Raw genomic sequence first — 19,257 nt, 5'->3', positions numbered from 1 at the left:
CAATGCTTCTGATTCAATTTGAATAGGATGAGACTTGGTCAGATCAGCTAAGAATCAATCAAATCCAAGTATCCCAAATAGGAAGTCAAAAGGATTTCTACATTTGGAACATTTTACTCTAAAAGACTCCAGATTCACACTACAAGGGTTTAGTTTTCTTGTTTTTGTATTATTCTACTGACTACAAGACAGGGAATAAATCAGAATTGAAGATAAAGGAGCATTCTTGCCCTATTCTAAAATAAATAACATTAATGATCAAACTCTGTGGTCTCCATTTCTGATCCAAATTCTGAAACATGATTAGTGCCTAATGACTGGGACTTCTGGGCCATGAAAATCACCTTCAATGTACTTCGACGAATAAAAATTCAAATATCTCAGATGGGTTACACTGTACACATGCTGCCATTATAAATACAATGTACATGTAATTCACACATCAATTACGCTCTAACAAGTAGCTGATTTTCTTTTTAAGAATAAAGACACTATCTGGCATTCGAAGGGAAGAGGGGATGATTACAATCGAGGAAAGAAACAAAAGGCTGCAAGAGCCAGAAAGTAAGGGCATGATCAACAAAAAAGAGGGGAGGAGAGGTAGTCATCCTCAGATCTCTAGCATATACAAGAAGACTGTTTCATGGTATCAGTGAAGGAAGGTCAAACCTGGAGGATCTTCACAGAGGTCAGTATGGGATCCACGGCAGTCAATGGTTGGACCACTGATCTGGTACCATAAGGAAATAAGTAGACATCGCTTTCCTGAACCTTTTCTTGTACTGCTTGGGTGAGATTACGGTTGGAGATGCGTTCTTTGGCCCGCCAAGAATGCCTGAAGCCTTCACCCATGTCTCAAGATGCTTGTCCCATGTGTACTGCCTCACAAAATCAATGATCCCCAGGACAAGCTCATGCTTCTCCTCATCCACCCCAACCAGTAGCGAGTAATCCATTACATCAATTGACTGCCACAATTTCAATGAGAATCCTTTTATCAGAAAATACAAGGAAGCAATTATTTCTGCTTAGACAGGTAGAGTGTATTTTTTTCAGTCATTTTTCCTAAAACACAAGCATGCCAGTCAAGATTATAAGAATTTTACAGATGCACATCAACATGATCTCTAAAACTATTTCACATAATTGAAATGTAAAAAGCAAACTAAACAAATGCACCAACTGGGAAAAATCAATTGGGTCTGAGCCACAAGAAATCAATGCCATGAATTCCACCTGTCTCATAGGTAGGGCCCGCTGGGTTAGGCATGATTAAAACGTGGTTCTCCAACTCAACCATGATACCCACATTATATGGGCATTTGACTTTTTTTCATTGTAGCAACAGCGGAAGTCTGTCAAGCTCCTATGATTGATCATTTGACCTCATTTGCCATGTGAAGGACTTGGGCTGAAATTATAGAGATGATGGGAAACAACATAACCTATCTATACCCCCACCCCCAAAAAAAGAGATTGCCATGTGGCAGCATATGGCAGGCTGTTGCATCAAGGCTGGCCGGGCTTGTGCTAGCAACACCCTAATGTACAATTATCACTCAATGCAAGACCAAGGCAAAATAAAATCATTTAGTTTTTCTGAAACATAAATATTAAATTTGAAAATCAAATGGAACCAACAGATTTCACTCGTTTTCTGTAGCATTTCGGTGCAAGAAATGAACATCCGAATCTCATGAAACTGAGAGTAACTGGTAAACAGTATTATGCTATCTAAAGTTTAGAACTCATTTGACTTAATCCAATTTTCCATGATGATGCCATCTCAAATAATGAAGCCATTCTCAAAACACTATGGAAATCCCAAAGAAATTATTTCATTCCAGGGAGTCTCCAACCAGTGCCTAGGAGATAAAAATGCAAGTCAATCTTCCTAAGGTTGCTGGAAAGAAGTGCCTTAGAGCTCATCCTTGCACCCTGACAAGTGCAGCATATGATTAAAGTAGGCTGAATGGCATTTGATAGAACAGAAGTGATAACCGTAGAAACCAACCCTGTTTAAATGTCATTAGCAACAACTTTCCTGCTCATCTAAACAGTTTTCTAATGTTGTGAGACTATGGTGTTGTCTCCTAAAGATAGGATATTATCAGTTTGGATTTCTTGAGATGAAGCATATGTGGTAGAAGCACACATCCAATCCCTCAATCCTTGATCCCAGAATTAACTATTTAGACAAAGATCTGATTTGAATTGGTTATGTTAGCCCTTGAAGTCTTAAACTTCTCGTCATCTAAGTTCATCAGTTACTTTTCTACAAAAAAAACAGTTCATCAGTTACTTAGGCTTACCGCTAGAAAAGAAGTGTCATTCCAGACAGCTCTCTCAAGCAACCGCTTAGCCTTGTTTTCCACAAAAATTGGAGAGGTTGGCATAGCTTCAATCAGGTTCTGATCCAGCAAAACTTTATTGCTCCCACTAGAATCTGGATTATACCGTGACCGAGATGATCCTTTGAGATCATAGAGTCTTGTAAAATTCCGGCCAAACAGAAGATTCTCCATAACTAGGACATCCATCCTGGATTCCTTCCCACCCTTTATGTGCTTTGACGAAACCTTCACATAATACAAAAAGTTATTTAGAGAAAGGGAAAAAAAACAACAAAAAGACAACAAAAAAACAAAACAAAACAAAAGCCTCTGAAAAAGGCTAAATAAGAATGTGAAACTAGGAAAAAGAATCAATTAAGTTTCAACCTAAGTTGCACGCCCCCTCAGATCAATGTGATAGAGCACCACCTAGAAGGTTCCTCTACAAATAAACATCCAATCCCAGTATATGGTTATAAACTTGCAATTGATACATTGTTCAGGAGGTGAAAACATGGTTGCAATTTAAAAAGCTTGAGAAGAGAGAACAGTTCACCCAATTAAATAAGCCTTTTCCTAAGTAATACACACTTATACACCAATAAACTCTATACATTAGCTCCATGGCGACGTTGACATTTAATAAGAAGAACCCATATGACAATACCTGAAGCCACTAAAAGCATCCAGTAAAGAGAATGGAGCATGTGGAGCAATCAGTAGTTGAAATTCAATTTTAAACACGACTTTATGTAAGTTAAGCAGGAATGGAACAGGAAAAAAGAAAAACCCACCTGACTCCAATGGTGAATTTGGAAGAGACAACTATTCAGTGTAATGGTGCCTATTGCAACCATACTTGTCACAGGATCCCTTTTTTTGTTGTTGTTGGGGGGTTAGTGAAGCTCAGCAACAAGGCAACTAGGCATCACCTACACAATCAAGGCAACACCAGGTGTAGGCACAAACAAAGCACCTCAACAGCTAGGCCTTGACAAATAAGTTGCAACAGGAAATAAGCAGGGTAGATCTGAAAGTTCTTGAAAGAGAGGGCAATGGAAGTTTGTTGAGATCTTCAGCTACTCGAAAGAAGAAAAACTTTCTTGTTCCAGAGAGCATTGAAAATTTTAGCCATTTGAAGTATGATAGCAGTGTTATGGTGTAATACAATAGGGGAGTGACTGAGAGTTCATGCAGTACAGCCGTATGGATACTTTTGGAACCAGTCCATTGACTAGCAGCCTAATTATTTAGTGCTTATTTTTACCTTTACCTCCCTAGGGAGATGTATGTGATTTCTTCTATTATCACTTATGAAGGAATATAGGCACTGGAGAATCTCTCTACATGCAACATTCTATCATTTCATTTATCTTTTCTCTTTTTCACTATCTACTTCTTCCTCAACACTTCTTCTTTATTGATTTTGCTGTTCTCTACATTAGTAACTTTCAACATGGTATCAAACCAGATCTTGCTGGTTTCTCTAATCGTTCTCTTCTTTCCCTCTCTTTAGAACCTTAGGTTACAAATGATTTCCAACAAAGGGATTCTTAAAGTTCTCTGAAGAATCACTTGGTGTAGCATGAATGCTGATGATGGGGACATCAAACAACCAGCTCGTTTCAAGAAATCGAGCTTCCAAAGCAGACATCAAGATTTCCCTGCCGCCACCATCCTGGGTACTCTTTCTGTTGCTTCTTCAGTGTTTGATCAGCTATATAGCCATTATTTGGCTCATTTGAATCACCCCAAGATGCGGTCTTTTCCCCATAGTGTTCCTGTGTTACTTCAAGAGTTGGAGGTCCACCTCCTGTTCATGCTTTAGATTAATGCCAGAACCTTATTTTATGAAAATTTTCTTCAATCGTGCTTCTCAATCTCTTTGTTGATGATTTATGTTGTTTAGGGTTCTATGGTATTTGAGGAATGCAGTTGTGTTTCGTAAAGCTTGTTTGAAAATTCTTCCCTTGGTTCTTGTTCCTTTGTCTTTCATTTGCTACAATCCTCAACAGTATTCTGGTTGAGACCACAACAACAACAATGACAACAAGTCTTGTCCCAACTAAATGGGGTCAGCTACATGGATCCTGACTTGACTTGGGTTGCTGTCCTATCCTTGTTGGTTTGTTTTTTACATTGAGACTCTTCTCCCCATTTAAGTTTGGTTGTTGTCCTCTACTTGGGTTGAGACCATCCACCCTTCTTTAAAATGTCTGGAAGTAGCGACTAAAAGATACTTAGTATGCGTTTGGTAACGTTTCCGTTCTGAGAAACCAGTTCTTATGCAAAACCCTTTTTTAATGTTTCTGTGCTAAAAGACCGTTCTTTGCTTGAAAATGGAGGTTTGATAAATCATTCTGAAAATATTTTTAGAACACTAATAGAATATTTTTTTTTTTTTTTTTTTTTGTTGAAAAATAAGTTGGTGTTTGATAAACTTGTTCCAAGGCTTCAATTTGAACCAATTTTATCACTTCCGTTTCTGTTCTTTTGTAAAAACATCTTTTTGATGTTTTGTAAAAAGCGTTCTTTAGAACACTTTTCTGACCGGTCCATTCTTAAAGAACAGAAGAACAAACCGTTTTATCAAACGCCTCTAACCCGTTCTTCCGTTCCCAAAGAACAGAAGAACGCCAAAAACGTTTTTTAAGAACGTTATCAAACGTGCCCTTAACATCCCGTTCAGCTGCTCAAGTGTTCCTTGACAACTATAATGCTCAGATATCTCTGATGAAGTTGGATTTTACCAACTTAGATTGGGAAGAATCCATGACGCTTTCAGAGTAGGGGGAATTTATGCTATATTATAGGTATTACCAAAGCTCCCGTTACACTGACCCGGCATATCTTGAATGGGAGACAAAAAATTCTACTACAATTACTAGGCTTATCTTCTCCATGAAGTCTGAGATAGGAAGAAGGTTTATGAAGAAGGAAGCAGCCAAGGAGATTGGAAGGTGTTTTTTCTTTTTTTGGGTGAATAAATAATTAAATTAAAGGCAAAACCAAAGAGAAATACAAAGAGATACAGAGGGAAGGGGGGCAGCAGCCAGTCAAGAGGAAGACTGGAAAGAGGAGGCGAGACTCCAAGAACTAACAATCCACCTATTCCTTGGAGAGTCAATAACTGAGGGATGGGGGAAAGACAGAAGTCTAGAAGAAACATCAAAATAGATGGCATTCCAAATCACATCTCGGGATCTAGATTTGGAAGTCCATCTCCTCATTTTGCGTTCCCACCACAAATGGTGGACGGTGGCAGCAAAGACAAGCTTACCAACTTGGTCATAAATCATAGCACCAGGAAAGCTTCTCAAAATCCAATTCTAATCTCGGGCAAACCCAAAAGAACGTCTCGATCTAGACCAAATAGAAGCAAGAACTAAGGTCCAAATGGAACATGAGAAGGGACAAGAGAAAAAAAAAGGTGATCTGGGTCGTCTAAATCATTCCAACAAAGAATACAATTGGGGTTGACTAGGATATGGTGGCTAATGAGGAAGGATTGGGTGGGGAGGGCGAGGTTGAGAGCTCTCCAAAGGGTGAGGAAATGGCAAGGGATTTGGCATTTAAACCAGACAAGAGGGGTCCAAGGGACAAGGGAGAGGGGGACCTAAGGAGGTTCCAGGCAAAGCGGTAGTGAAGGATTTGGTGTGGGAGAGGAGCCAAATGGTGAGGTCAGAAGCTAAGGGCGAGAGGGGGGGGAAGGGAGTTTCATACTTGTGTGACACTAGGGTGGGGAGAGTGGACCAAGAGCCATTAGAGATAAAGGATGAGAGGGAGATAGCTTTTGGAATGCGAGTATCATAGACAGCACGAGGGACAAGAAGAGTGAACAATATGCTCATCGGATGCCAGGGATCAAGCCAGAAGGATGTGGAGGACCTTGAGGAGATTTGAACAGAGATAGCAGAAAGGGAGCGAGGTCAAAGGATTAGGAGCTTCCTCCAGATCCAGGAAGAGTTGGAGTGAATCAAGACAGTCTAGATGCAATCCAATTTAAGAAGATAGGAGTGAACCTAGGAGACCCAGATGGAATAGTGTTCAAAGGCAATTTTCCAGATGAGTTTGAGGAGGTAAGCCAAATTAACATCAAGTATGTGGCGGATTCCAAGGCCACCTTCAGTTTTAGGGCGGCAGGTGGTAGCCCAACTGATAGGGTGAAGGAATCGGGATTCGTGGCCTTTCTAGAGGAATGCACAGAAAAGGGATTCCATGGCATGGATGGTAGATGTGGAGAGGGAGAAGATACCACACCAATAAAGGTTTGGTGATTGGAGATCATAATAGATGAACACCACTCTACCAGCAAAGGAGAGAAGTTTTCCTTTCCAGAGTTAAAGCTTTTTGTTGGAAGTATGATTAAGGTTTCCTAATTGAAGTAGACTCCTCTTTTAGTTATGCTTCTATTCTATTGGCTTTGTATTTCCTTATCCTACTCAGAGTAGGATTTACTCAGATTGTAACTATAAATACCCCATTGGGGCCTATGAATGAAAATAACCTTCTGAGCAATTATTTCTTTAAATTTCAACATGGTATCAAAGCCTAATATTTGATTAGGGAAGGAGAGGGAACTAGAGAAACTTTCTTTCTCTTAATTTCCCTCGCCGCTGCCGCTGCCGATATCCTCGCCGCCGCTGTCGCTACTGATCTCTTGATTTCACTCAATGCCGCTGCCGCTGCCGCTACCGATATCGCTGCTCTTCAACTCAGCATCCATCGCTTCCAGCAATTGGCCTTTTTTTTTTTTTTCATTCCCATTGCCTTCCAGCAGCAGGTCTTTTGGAATCGCAAGAGCAGCAAGTTTTTTTTTCTTTCCTATTCTTGCAAGAGCAAGAGCAGCCAACCATTTTTGCTTTTTTTTAGGAATCGTAGGATCAAGCTGCCTTCCAGAAGCAAAATCCACATGCTAGACCACCTCAATCCTGGTAGAAGCATGTCTTGATTTTTCACTTTCTAACCTACGGTTCTATTAGCCCAAAAAAAGAGAAAAAAAAAAAAGAGGAAGAAGCCTGCAACCAGCACAATTCGCAACAGAAGTTTTCTCTGTTGATCCAACTAAGAACAACTTCTTTTCTTGTTCAAACCTGCAAAAGTAGTTCTGAAGTTCGAATATAGGTGAATACAAGAGAGCAGCTCAAACTTCGTCGTCGGATACTAAAATTTCAAGACAAAAAGGATATTCAAACTCAATTGAAAAGGCTTGTTTTAGAATTTTAGCATCCGATGAGGGAAATCAGACTTCCTGAACCGCCTAGCAGTTCTGTAGGCATGCCGGAGATATTTGAAGGAGGGATTTCCAGTGTTATTAGGCGGGCGGTGATAATCGGGAATGGTTTCGCCGGTCCGGAAAATCAGAGTTTTGGATTCGTTCGCGCTCTAGGACTTGCGGAGAGGCAATCGTTCTATCGAGTCACAAGACCAAGAGGAGTCAATGAGTGGCTTCTTTGGCTTCCAGTTTCTCTCCACAAAAAATTATACTATGTCATCAAGCGGATTTGTGGTGATTCACGATTTCTAACTGTTGGGACAAGGAAATTGGCTCCCATTGGTGTGGAAAATGGTGGGGTTTCAGGCTTGTCTGTTGTTCTAGAGGCTGATGCTAAACATATTGCAACAATTGCTCGTGAGTCCTTTGAGAAGAATGGCCCTTTATTGGTGGTAGCTTCTGGCCATGACACCATATCTATAGCAAGCTCTATAAAGCAATTAGCACCAGAGCATGTTTTTACGGTCCAGATACAACATCCAAGATTGCAATTAAATAGGTTTTTGGATTTGGCTCACTGTGGTTTTTCAGATCTGATTTGAGACTACATCTCGTCTGCTTTGCGATCTGTTTTGTGATCGGTTCTTGATCTATGATCGCTTTGTATTACTCTGAAATTTCAGATTTCTCAAATTTTCAACTCTATTTTGTGGTTTGTTCTTTTTTTCCGAATTTCTTGGATACTTGATGGCCTTTGCCTCCACCTTTCCGCCATCAACAATCCATCTTTCAACCATCATACCTGCAGAATCGGAAAAGCCATCATCCCTGCTAAACAAAAGGAATGAAAAAGGAAAAAGAAAAATTCCATAACTTCGATACAGCCCCTGTAAGTATCACCATCACTTCTTCTTCTTTCTTTGTCAACCTCTGAAACCAGACCTGAAATTTCCTTTTTTCCTATCGTTGATATCTTCTATCAAATTTTAAAAGACCATCATTACAATTCTCTTCCTTCTGCCATCATGAGATTTTTTCTTTAAATTTTTAGGGGGCTGGTTTGTGAATTCACATATTTCCAGGGGGTTCATTGTGAATTCCTATACATTCAAGGGTCTATTTGCGATTTCACATATTTTAAGGGGCTAATTGTAAATACTCATATATCCATGGGTCTATTATAATTCCTATATTTCTAGGGGTCTAATTGTGAATTTCCATATATTTAGGGGTCTGTCTATGTTTCTCATATAACCAGGGGGTCTCTTTCGTAAATTAAAATATTCGTAAGAAAAAAAGTGTTAGTTGGACCTTTCAAATTTTGTAATTTTCTCTAGATTTATTTTCATGATACTTTCATCTTACCATTACAATTTCTTCCTTTCCAAGTTTCCCCATTGGCTTGAATTTTGTCTTCAGAGAATTCTTCTAATTACATTCAAGCCATTATCTTATCTTAACTTGGTGGACCATGGACCATATCATTTGGGATTTCCTTTGTTATTGTTTTTCCCAGATGTAAAGCTACACATGAGGGGGAGATTGAAGATGTTCAAGAGTATTGTCTATATTTTTTAGGTCATTGTTTAAATGCCTTTCATGTAGACTTCCTTATGTAGACTTTGATCTTTGTTACCTTTGAAAGTTTGTCCCTTACCTTCGCAATCTTCCACTTTGGAAATCTAACATTGCTATAGAGCTAACTTTTTTGACTGTGCAGAACTTGATCTCTGTTAAACCTGGAGATTTGCCCCTTACCTTGACATCTTCCCTTCGGAGATCTAACCTTGCAAAAGATTTGGCGTTTGACCTTTGCAGAACTTGATCTCTATTACCTTTGGAGATTGTCACTTATCTTGAAAAATTCTCCCCTTACTTTGGAGATTGTTCCTTGGCAAACTTTCCCTTTAAAGATCTAACATTTGAAACTTCCCTTCTCAACATTTGAAGATTTTACCTTTTTTTCTTGGGCGTTCTTCCTTGGAGACATAAAGTTGCAGTAAAGATGAGGACAAAGCAAATGGAAGTCTATAAGGCAGACGTGATCTATACGCTATTAATGAAGTTTGAAGATCAAACTGCAGATGTTTACCTGGACAGATGTTTTATACTCTTTTGGTAAAGTTAGGCATGTGTGATATCCATGCCTCAACTTGAGGGGGAGTGTTGGAAGTATGATTAAGGTTTCCTAATTGAAGTAGACTCTTCTTTTAGTTATGCTTCTATTCTATTTGCTTTTTATTTCCTTATCCTACTCAGAGTAGGATTTACTCAGATTGTAACTATAAATACCCCCATTGGGGCCTATGAATGAAAATAACCTTCTGAGCAATTATTTCTTTAAATTTCAACACTTTTTCCCAATGGGATCAAGCATTGGGTAAAAGTGGTGGCGGGTGAGTCTACCAGGGATAAGGGGGAGGCCAAGGTATGTAATAGGAAAGGAATCGAGCTTAAACCCAAAAGTTGCAAGAGAGAGGAGCGAGTAGAGTCAAAGATACCCGAAAGGAAAATGGTAGTTTTCTCAAGATTAACTCGAAGGCCAGACAGGGATTCAAAGGAGGAGAGAGTGGAAAGGATAGAGGAGATAGAAGTGTGGTCAGCCTTGGAGAAAATCATGAGATCATCTACAACAGCAAGGTGGGTAAGTTCGAGAGATTTACACTTAGGAATGAGGGAGATGAGAAGTTGATTGGTTTTGGATTGGAGGAGCCGAGAAAGGACTTCCAAAGCCAGAGAGAAGAGATAGGGGAGAGTGGGAAACCTTGACGGATACCTACCCTAAAAGGAAAAAAAAAAGCCACCAGGGGATCCATTGGTGATAATGGAGAAATGAGGGGAAGAGATACATATTTCAATCCAGTTGACAAAGGAGGGCGGGAAACCCATAGCAGAGAGGACCTCGCTAATATAGTCCCAACAGATGGAATCAAAAGCTTTGTGGAGGTCAACCTTCAGGAGGGAGGCCGAAGAGTGGGCAGTTCTATCAAAGCCTCTAACAATTTCTGCACAGAGGAGAATATTTCCTAAGATACTGCAGTCGAAAATAAAGGCACACTGGTAAGGACTCACTAGCGAGGGCATAACCAGCTTAATACAGTTGGCAAGGACTTTGGAGATGAATTTGTAAAGGAGATTACAGAGGGAGATGGGGCGAAAGTCAGAAAGAGAGGAGGCACCGAGCTTTTTGGGAATAAGACAAAGAAAAGTTTGGTTAATGGAGGAGAGTTGGGAAGGGTTAAGGAAGAAACTATGAATAGCATGAACAAGGTCTTCCTCAATGAAATCCCAAGCAACAAGGAAGAAACCCATGCTAAAACCATCAGAGCCAGGGGCACAATTAGCTTTGCAAGAGCGGATGGCGGAGAGGATTTCCCCCTGATGGAGCGAAGAGAGACCCAGTAGGAAGACTCAACAAATTTATTAAGGATGGAAGAGGGAAGAGAAAGCTGGGAGGGAAGAGAAGGAGGAGAGAGGAGCCTAGAGAAATAGGAGATAACTTTAGTCTTAATACTAGGGTGTCATAGATCTAAGAGCCACTACTAGTAAGAAGACAAGGAAAATAATTAAAGTTGAGGCAAGCTTTAAGGGAGCAATGGAAATAGGCAGTATTGGCGTCCCCAAGCTCAAGCCAATTGATTCACGATTTCTGGTGGAGGAAACTCTCCTCCTGGGAAGCAAGGGTAGAGAGATTCTCTAAAAGAGATTTTTCTTCCTTAGCCAGGATCGGGTTAAGAGAGTCACTTTCGAGAAGGGTTTGAGCCCTAGAGAGTTCTGATCAACAAGAGGAGACCCTAGAGGAGATATTGCCAAAGGTGGAGGAACGGAGGGCAATCTTGGTATTCCTGAGCTTACGAGCGAAGGCCACAAGAGGGAGGGAGTGGCAGTGGACCAGCTGAGTCCAAGTGGCTTGGACAATGGGAAGGCAGGAGAGGTTGGAGGTCCACATATCAAAGAATTTGAAGGGCTTAGGACCAAAGGAAGGGAGATCTAGAAAGTGGAGGTGGCAAAGTGGTCCGAGAGAAGGGGGGAGAGAAGTGGCTATGGAAAGTAGGGAAGTGAGAGATCCAGGTGTCATTAGCTAAAAAGCGGTCAAGTTTGGAGGCTATACAGGCAGCTCCACTTCTACAGTTTTGCCAAGTGAGGCGATGGCCGAACTAACAAAGATCAAAGATTCCCACATCAGCTATCCAAGAGTTCAAGGCTTCAACCGCCACACGATCTAGCGGGCAGCCACCAACCCATTCATGCTAGAAATGAACAACAGTAAAAAGTCACCTCCAATACCCCAGGGCTGCCCCCACCATGGAGGGGGAGAGAGAGTGGAGGTCAGCCCAAAGTGGGGCACGATCAAAGGAGCGATTAAACCCATAAAAGATGGTGAGGAAGGAGGGGGCCGAGGGAGTAGTAAATGGAAGTGCATAAGCTAGGAGGAGGAGAAAAGGAGAGAGGGTTGGAATTTAGCCGGGTCCCAAAGAATCCAAATGTGTCCATTAGGAGAGAGAGGAAAGACCAAGAGGGGGCTATGGAAAGGGCATTCCGACAAGCATTGTCACTATGAATGAGGGTTTCAAGAAGAGCACAAAAGGATGCTTTCGAGTCACAGGGAATGTGCTTGATTTCAGATTGTTTAGCAAGGGAATTGAGGCCCCTTACATTCCAAATGAGGATGTCAGTAATTTAATGGCTAGTGGGGGGGGCATCAAAAGAGTCACTAGGGGAGGGGGCATCAATTTGCAAATTGAAGTTGATCAATTGGCCTTCAGAAAAAGAGGGGGAGGGAGTCTCACACAAAGAGGAACCCAAAGGGAAGGGGGGTTCAAAAATGTTAGGGTCAATAGTGGACCTCAGGTGGGTTCAGAAAGAAGGTTTTGTTTGTGTTGAGGCGTATCGAAGGTGGTTTCAGAGGGTTCTAAGAATGGTGGGTTAAGAGGGTTCGTGTGGGTTAAGGGGAGTTGGGTAAGGGTTTTAACGGGGGTAGTTTGATGAGGTGGGCCAAAGCTTGGCTGGTTCAAAGGCCTTTGGACAAAAATAGGAGGATGGGTTATAAGGGTTGGGATTGGAAATTGAGGCCCAATAGGTAAAAAGGTAGTAAGGCTAGTGGGGGTGTGGGGGTTTAGAGGGCTTATGTTTAGTTGGTTCGGGGGCCTTGGGCCAACATAGGGAGATTGGGTTAAGTGGTTTGGGCCAGATGAAAGCCGAGGCCCAGGAGGAGTTAAAAGAGGGTTAAGCGTGGGCTCCGGGTAAGAAGTTAAGAGCCTAAAACCAAGGATGGAAGGCTCAACTTTATCGATAAGGGGGGTAGAGAAAGGTGATTTAGCAGGTTTAGGACTCGAGGCATGAGGGAGAGGTAGGTTAGAAGCAAGGGAAAGCATACATGGATGGCTAGAAGAGGAATGTTAGTTTGACTTGCGAGAAAAGGGAAAAGTACATGTTCGAGATAAGAGATCTGATCGTCAAGGATTCGCGGCAACCAAGAGGCAGAAACCATCGGTTCGTAGTGGCAATGGAAGTAACGACGATCTCCAGAGGAGCAACAACATCGGCGGACAGCAGGGAGTCAAGCACTGGAGTTGCAAGAGTCACGGCAGAGGCCATTAGCGTCATATTTTCTGCAGGTACAGGGGTACGGCCAACTTTCTTTTTCCTTTTTCTTCAGTAGGTTTTTGCAGTGGGAGGGCCTACTAGAGAAGGAGCAGCAGCGGTAATGTCTGAAGTGGTGAGACTTAACCAGTCAAGCAGAGAGCTTGGAATAGGCAAGCTTTCCAACGGCATGCAAACTTAAGGTAATGGAGATGAGATTTTGGCATCAGGAGCATTCGGCGGAACCACCAGTCGATCGGCGGAGATAGAGGAGGTAGGCGTAGGCACCATCGAGAGAACTCCAGTAGTAGTGGCAGCGTTATTCAACACTTTGGTACAGGCATGAATATCATGACCGAAAGATAAGCAAGCGGAACATCTGGCAAGGATCCAATCATTTGCAATGATTTGGCTATAGTGCAAACTGAAATCATCCTCAATGGAGATGCAGGGGGGAAGTGGTTTGGAAGCAGACACTTTAATACAAATGGGAGCATAGGACAAGCACTCCAGCTTGCAGGTCTTCAGGTCAGATCGGAGAGGGTGACTAATGGCAGAGCCAATATGACTAAGGTATTCTTCATTCCAAAATTCCAGGGGAAGACCAGGGAGGTTGATCCACAGGGGAAGGGAGCTGAAGTCGACCCTGCGGAGAGGCATAGAGGGCTCCCAGGATTTGATGAAGATAGGGGATTTCCCCACAAACCAAGGAGAACCTTCGAGAGCTTTATTCTTACATTCAGCAGAGGGGAATTTAAACAAGAAGATACCAGAATCGATCACAAAAGTTTCCATAGAACCAAGAAAGTTCCATTGTTCGGAAAGAGAGGCTTTGGCAATACCAAGGGGAGGGCAAGGGCCAAGGAATTGACCAAGGACGGCCAAATTCCAATGGAGAATACCGGATTCAGTAGCTAAGGAGGGGCAGCGGACCAGGGGGGATAGGATCATCGGAGGAGGGAGAGATATATGAAAGGTTACAGTCGGTGGAGGAGGGGTTGGAGGTGGAGGAGGAGAAGAGGGATTTCTAGGCTACAGGGGTGGGGTGGTGGTTGACGAGGGAAGATGGAGAGGGGTTGATTGGGGGGCAGGAGGTGGAGGGAGGAGGAGAACCATCGGATGATTATGGCTTCCTCTCCCTCTAGTTATTCAATCCATTCACTCACTTTGTATTTTGGTTTTTGATTGGGAAGGTGTTACTTGAACTGTTGCATACGTTGGGGACTCATTCAAAGCATATCAGCTCCTCCAATAGATCATTACAATGACAAAAGGGGATAAATCCATTTCTGAATTTTACAATACCTTCACTGGCCTTGGGAAGAATATGACCATTATAGAGATCTTCATCTAACCAGGCTCGAAGTTGAAGAGAAGGTTTATCATATTACTTATTCTCCTTGGAAAATTAAACTCCAAATTTGAGCCCATCATGTACAAATATTGGGCAAAGTCCTCTTCTATCATTGGGAGAAGTGAGATTTTCTGCCAAAAATCAGAGAACAATTTCCTCCCAAAACCTGCCCAAAATGTCCTCTGTTGTGCCAATCCAATTTTAGGAAATATACCCCAAAAATGTTGCTGCACTCTCTGCTAACTAGCTGGTACATTGCCAACACTGGCTACACCCAAATACAGCTATTTCACTGACAAACTTCTCAAGCATTCCAATCTCCTGAGATGGTTAAGGCTCCAAACTTGGTTCCACATCTTCAGCAATGGGTACTACCACCTGATCCTTAATTCCTATTTCCAGATACATGAATTTTTTTCAGTCCAAAGTTGTTGAGTTGCATAGAAGGCCAACCCTTCCCAATCCAATCTTATCATCCCTACAAAGGTGGCACTTTACCCATTATGCTGAGTCTTGCACCAGGTTCATTAGATTTTTCTCATTAGGTAGCATTGCAAAGATACAGTCCCAAAATGAAGAACTGAAGTAACATTGAAATACAAGCAACCTCTGCTCTCTATACCCAACCAACATAATCTACAATTTGGCTGCACCTTGATATTCTTTTTGATTAAGATCTCCCTAGTTGGAAACTTGGAAGCGCATTCCTAAGGCATCTCCGGTAAAAACGAATGTCTAGGGATATTATCTTAAAACTAAACTGTTGCCAGCCAGTCCAAAATCTGAGACTTATTTCTGATTATCTCCCAAGCTGATTTAGTAGCAAAGCCTGTTAGGAATAGTGTTTAGGACTGCTTATGTGGAGTCATACTGTGGTTTGGTAATTTTTCTAAATTTCTGTTTCTGTTCGGTGGGTGTTAGTTATTAACCTCTTTTTAGTGGGTTGTCAGTAATCAAGTTAGTTACATTTCTGAAGTAAATTAATTCAATTCAGTCTTTGGCCCAAACATCTCTCTCAACTCTCCATTTTCACTGCTCAATTCTTTCCTTCTCTTCTCAAAATAACTACATATGGTATATGAGCCCTCTTATTAAGCGACTGTGTGTGAGTTTGATGTGTCATGGAAGCCGAAGCACGTCTCTCATCAATTGCTCCACCAGTGTTCGACAGAGTAAACTACCAAATTTGGGCAGTACGCATAGAGTCGTACTTGGATGCTCTGGACCGTTGGGAAGCAGTCGAAGAAGACTATGAAATCCCTGCTTGTCCAAACAATCCCACTATCACATAGAAAAAGGCACATAAGGAGAAGATGAAGAAAACAAAGGCAAAGGCCTGCTTGTTTGCTACAGTCTCATGCACTATCTTCACTCATATCATGTCTCAGAAGTTGATAAGACCCCAGATCCAGTAGAACAAAAGTGACAAACAGCAGCAATACGTTATTGGATTCAAATCAAAACAGGACATGCTACATCAGTAGGTGATCCTAATCTACCCGAGAGCAATTGCCCCCTCCCTTATTTCCCTAACAACTCAAAACACATAATCGACTATTCTCCCTTCCCCTACTAATAGTAGTTACTTTCCTAATAAGAATCCCTTAACCAAATCACACCAAATCCAATCCCAAAAGGCATCATGTATCTTAACAGAATCACCCCACAGTAAATATCTCTCAAATATTTCCTTCTATTCCTGGCTGCTGTGCAGCAGGTTGTGTATCTTGCTTTCCTTGTCTGCGAGTATAGACTCTTGAGATGAGGGGTCTATCAATACTCCCCTCCAAAAGTTTCACCTTGTCCTCAAGGTGAAATGCTGGAAAATTGGACTGCAGCGCATCAAAATCTTCCCACGTATTCTCACAAGAAGGGACTCCTTTCCACTGAATCAAAACTTCCAATATCCCCTGAGCAGAGAAGCGAATGCTGATCAAATGTTCAGGTGTGAGTTGTAACTCGCCGTTTTCTCGCAAACAGGAGGGAAGAAGTTGGGAACCATGTGTTGACCAACTGCTGGTTTCAACTGCGAAACGTGGAACACAGGGTGGATGCAAGTACCTTCTGGTAACTGTAACCAATAGGCAGCTGGGCCCACTTGCTCTATGATTTGGTATGGCCCGTAAAAGCGATGACTTGGCTTTTTGTTTGGGCGTTTGGCAAGCTTTTGAAAATGATAAGGCTGGAGCTTAAGAAAAACCTCGTCCCCCACTTTGTAGTGCACTTCCCTGCAATTGGGATCCGCGGTAGCGCGCATCGGTTCTTGCGCCACCCGGAGGTTAGATTTGAGATCATCCAGCACGCGAGTGCGCTCACGAAGGAACACATCAACATCCTCAACCTTGGACCAGCCATCCTCTCAACGCAAAAGCGAAGGCGGTTCACGAACATACACAATCTGAAATGGAGACATTTTAGTGGCTGAATGAAAGGTCGTGTTGTACCAATACTCTGCCCAAGGTAACCAATTAATCCAATCCTTTGGTTGGCGAGCACAGAAACAGCGTAAGTAAACTTCAAGGCTGTGATTCACCACTTCTGTTTGGCCATTGGTTTGTGGATGATACTATGATAGGCACTGATATACTTCAGGTGGGTGCCTGCAAGCTTGAATAACTCCATCCAAAAGTGACTAAGGAAGACACGATCTCGATCAAAAACAATGGATGATGGAAATCCATGCAAGCGGATAACTTCCCTAGTGAAAGAGACAGCCACCTCTTTCAAGGAGTAAGGGTGCGAAAGAGCAAGGAAATGGGCGTATTTTGAGAGACAATCCACTACCACCAGCACTGTTTCCCCGCCTTAGTCTTGGGTAATCCACCTATAAAATCCATACTAATATCCTCCCAAATGCGTTCCGGAATTGGCAGCAGTTGAAGGAGACCTGCAAGTTTTATAGCTAAGTATTTACTGCGCTGACAAGCATCACAACTAGCCACAAAGTCCCAAACAGCAGCCTTCATTCCCACCCAATAGACCACAGCCGTTAATCACTTGTAGGTCCACAGGAATCTTGAATGTCCACCGAATGGGGTGGATTGATACTTGGACAATAATTTGGGGATTAGGGGAGATCCTTCAGGGATGACTAACCTGTTTTTATAGAGTAATGATCCTTGTTGGAGCTGATAGTTAGGATAGTCTTGGGATCCCTTCATCAAGGCCTGAATAATCTTCTGGTAACGTTCTGAGGCGTGAACTTCTGCATCTAATCCCTCACTTTCCTGCCAAGTTGTTGTTGTCATAGTGAGGAGCTGCATATCAGCCTCTCACCGTCGCGAGAGCGTCGGCGGCTTTGTTCTCGCTGCCCGGACGATACAATATCTCAAAATCAAAACCCAAAAGCTTCAAGACCCACTTCTGTTGATCAGTAGCCACAATGCGCTGTTCCAGCAAATATTTCAAACTCTTTTGATCAATTCGTACTTTGAAATGTCTCCCCATCAAGTAGTGACGCCATTTCTGGATAGCTAGCACAATTGCCATTAGTTCTTCCTCATAGACAAACTTGGTTTGTGCGCAAGGGGACAACACTTGGCTCCAGTAGGCAATTAGATGGCCATCTTGCCGCACCTAGCCCAAAACCTGAAGCATCAGTCTCCACCCAAAACTCCTTTGTGAAATCGGGAATAACCAACATAGGGACGGTTGTCATGGCTGTCTTTAGGGCGTTAAACGCCGTTGTTGCCTCTTTGCCCCACTGAAATGCATCTTTCTTCAATAAGTTAGTGAGCAGAGCAGCAATCTTACCATAATCTTGGACGAATATGCGGTAATACCCGGTTAAACCTAAAAACCCTCGTAGGGCTTTAAGATTGGTGGGTTGGGGCCACTCCACCATGCACTTGATCTTCCGTGGGTCCGCCGCAACTTCGTCTTTAGATATGATGTGCCCTAAATACTCCAATGTAGCAACCCCAAACATGCATTTTTTTTTGTTGACGACAAGGTTGTGCTATGTGAGGAGTATAAGGCGGTTTGTAAATGACCCACATGTTCCTCCATGGTCCTGCTATACACCAAAATATCGTCAAAGAACACCAAAATAAATTTTCACAAATGTTCTAGAAATACCTCATTCATGAGTGATTGAAATGTGGCTGGAGCATTCCAGAGCCCAAATGGCATCACCAAAAACTCGTAATGCCCATTATGGGTATGAAAAGCCGTCTTTTCCTCATCACCTTCCGCCATTCTGATCTGGTGGTATCCTGCTTTCAAATAAAGCTTGGTGAACACTGTGGCTCCTCCTAACTCATCCAACAGTTCATCAATTGCGGGAATAGGAAACTTGTCAGGAACCTTTAGCCCATTAAGGGCACGATAATCCACGCAGAAGCGCCACTCGCCATCCTTCTTTCGGACCAACAATACCGCATTGGAGTAAGGACTCACAGTAGGCCGTATCAATCCTACAGTTAACATTTCCTGTACTAACCTTTCGACCTCGTTCTTTTGAGAGTGCGGGTAACGATAGGGTCAAATATTAGGTGGTGTACTCTCGGCTAGTCGTATCCGGTGGTCTTGTTCTCTCCTGGGTGGCAATTCAGTGGGTTCCGCAAAAAGTTTAGCAAATTCGGTTAATAAAGTTGATACAGCTGTACTCTTATGTCCCTTCAGAGGTTCACATTTGGGTCCCTCCAAAGGTTCACATTCGGGACGCTGAGGCTGTAGCCAGTATCCATCACTGCCCGCCTGAACTGACTGTAGCACGCCTTTCAATGTCGTTTTCAATCGCAGCAAAGTCAGATCCCCATTTAGTTTCACGG

At 42.4% G+C, this 19,257-nt stretch overlaps 1 protein-coding gene across 1 annotated transcript in view; it reads right to left on the bottom strand.

The window, feature by feature from the left end:
* Positions 1 to 237: 237 nt before the first annotated feature.
* LOC149012021 (1-phosphatidylinositol-3-phosphate 5-kinase FAB1B-like) overlaps positions 238 to 19,257 on the bottom strand; it is a 44,893-nt gene continuing 25,873 nt past the window's right edge. Inside the window, 3 exon segments of the mRNA XM_089162053.1 lie at positions 238 to 722; positions 724 to 968; positions 2,313 to 2,579. Of these exon segments, the coding sequence (XP_089018179.1) occupies positions 650 to 722; positions 724 to 968; positions 2,313 to 2,579 (585 nt within the window). The 3' untranslated portion in view covers positions 238 to 649.

Source organism: Hakea prostrata, chromosome 7 (assembly GCF_041222555.1).
Source record: "Hakea prostrata isolate BN-2017 chromosome 7, UWA_Hpros_2, whole genome shotgun sequence".
Lineage (NCBI taxonomy): Eukaryota > Viridiplantae > Streptophyta > Magnoliopsida > Proteales > Proteaceae > Hakea > Hakea prostrata.
The sequence above is the reverse complement of the archived record's forward strand: the minus strand, read 5'-3'. Positions and strand labels throughout refer to the sequence as shown.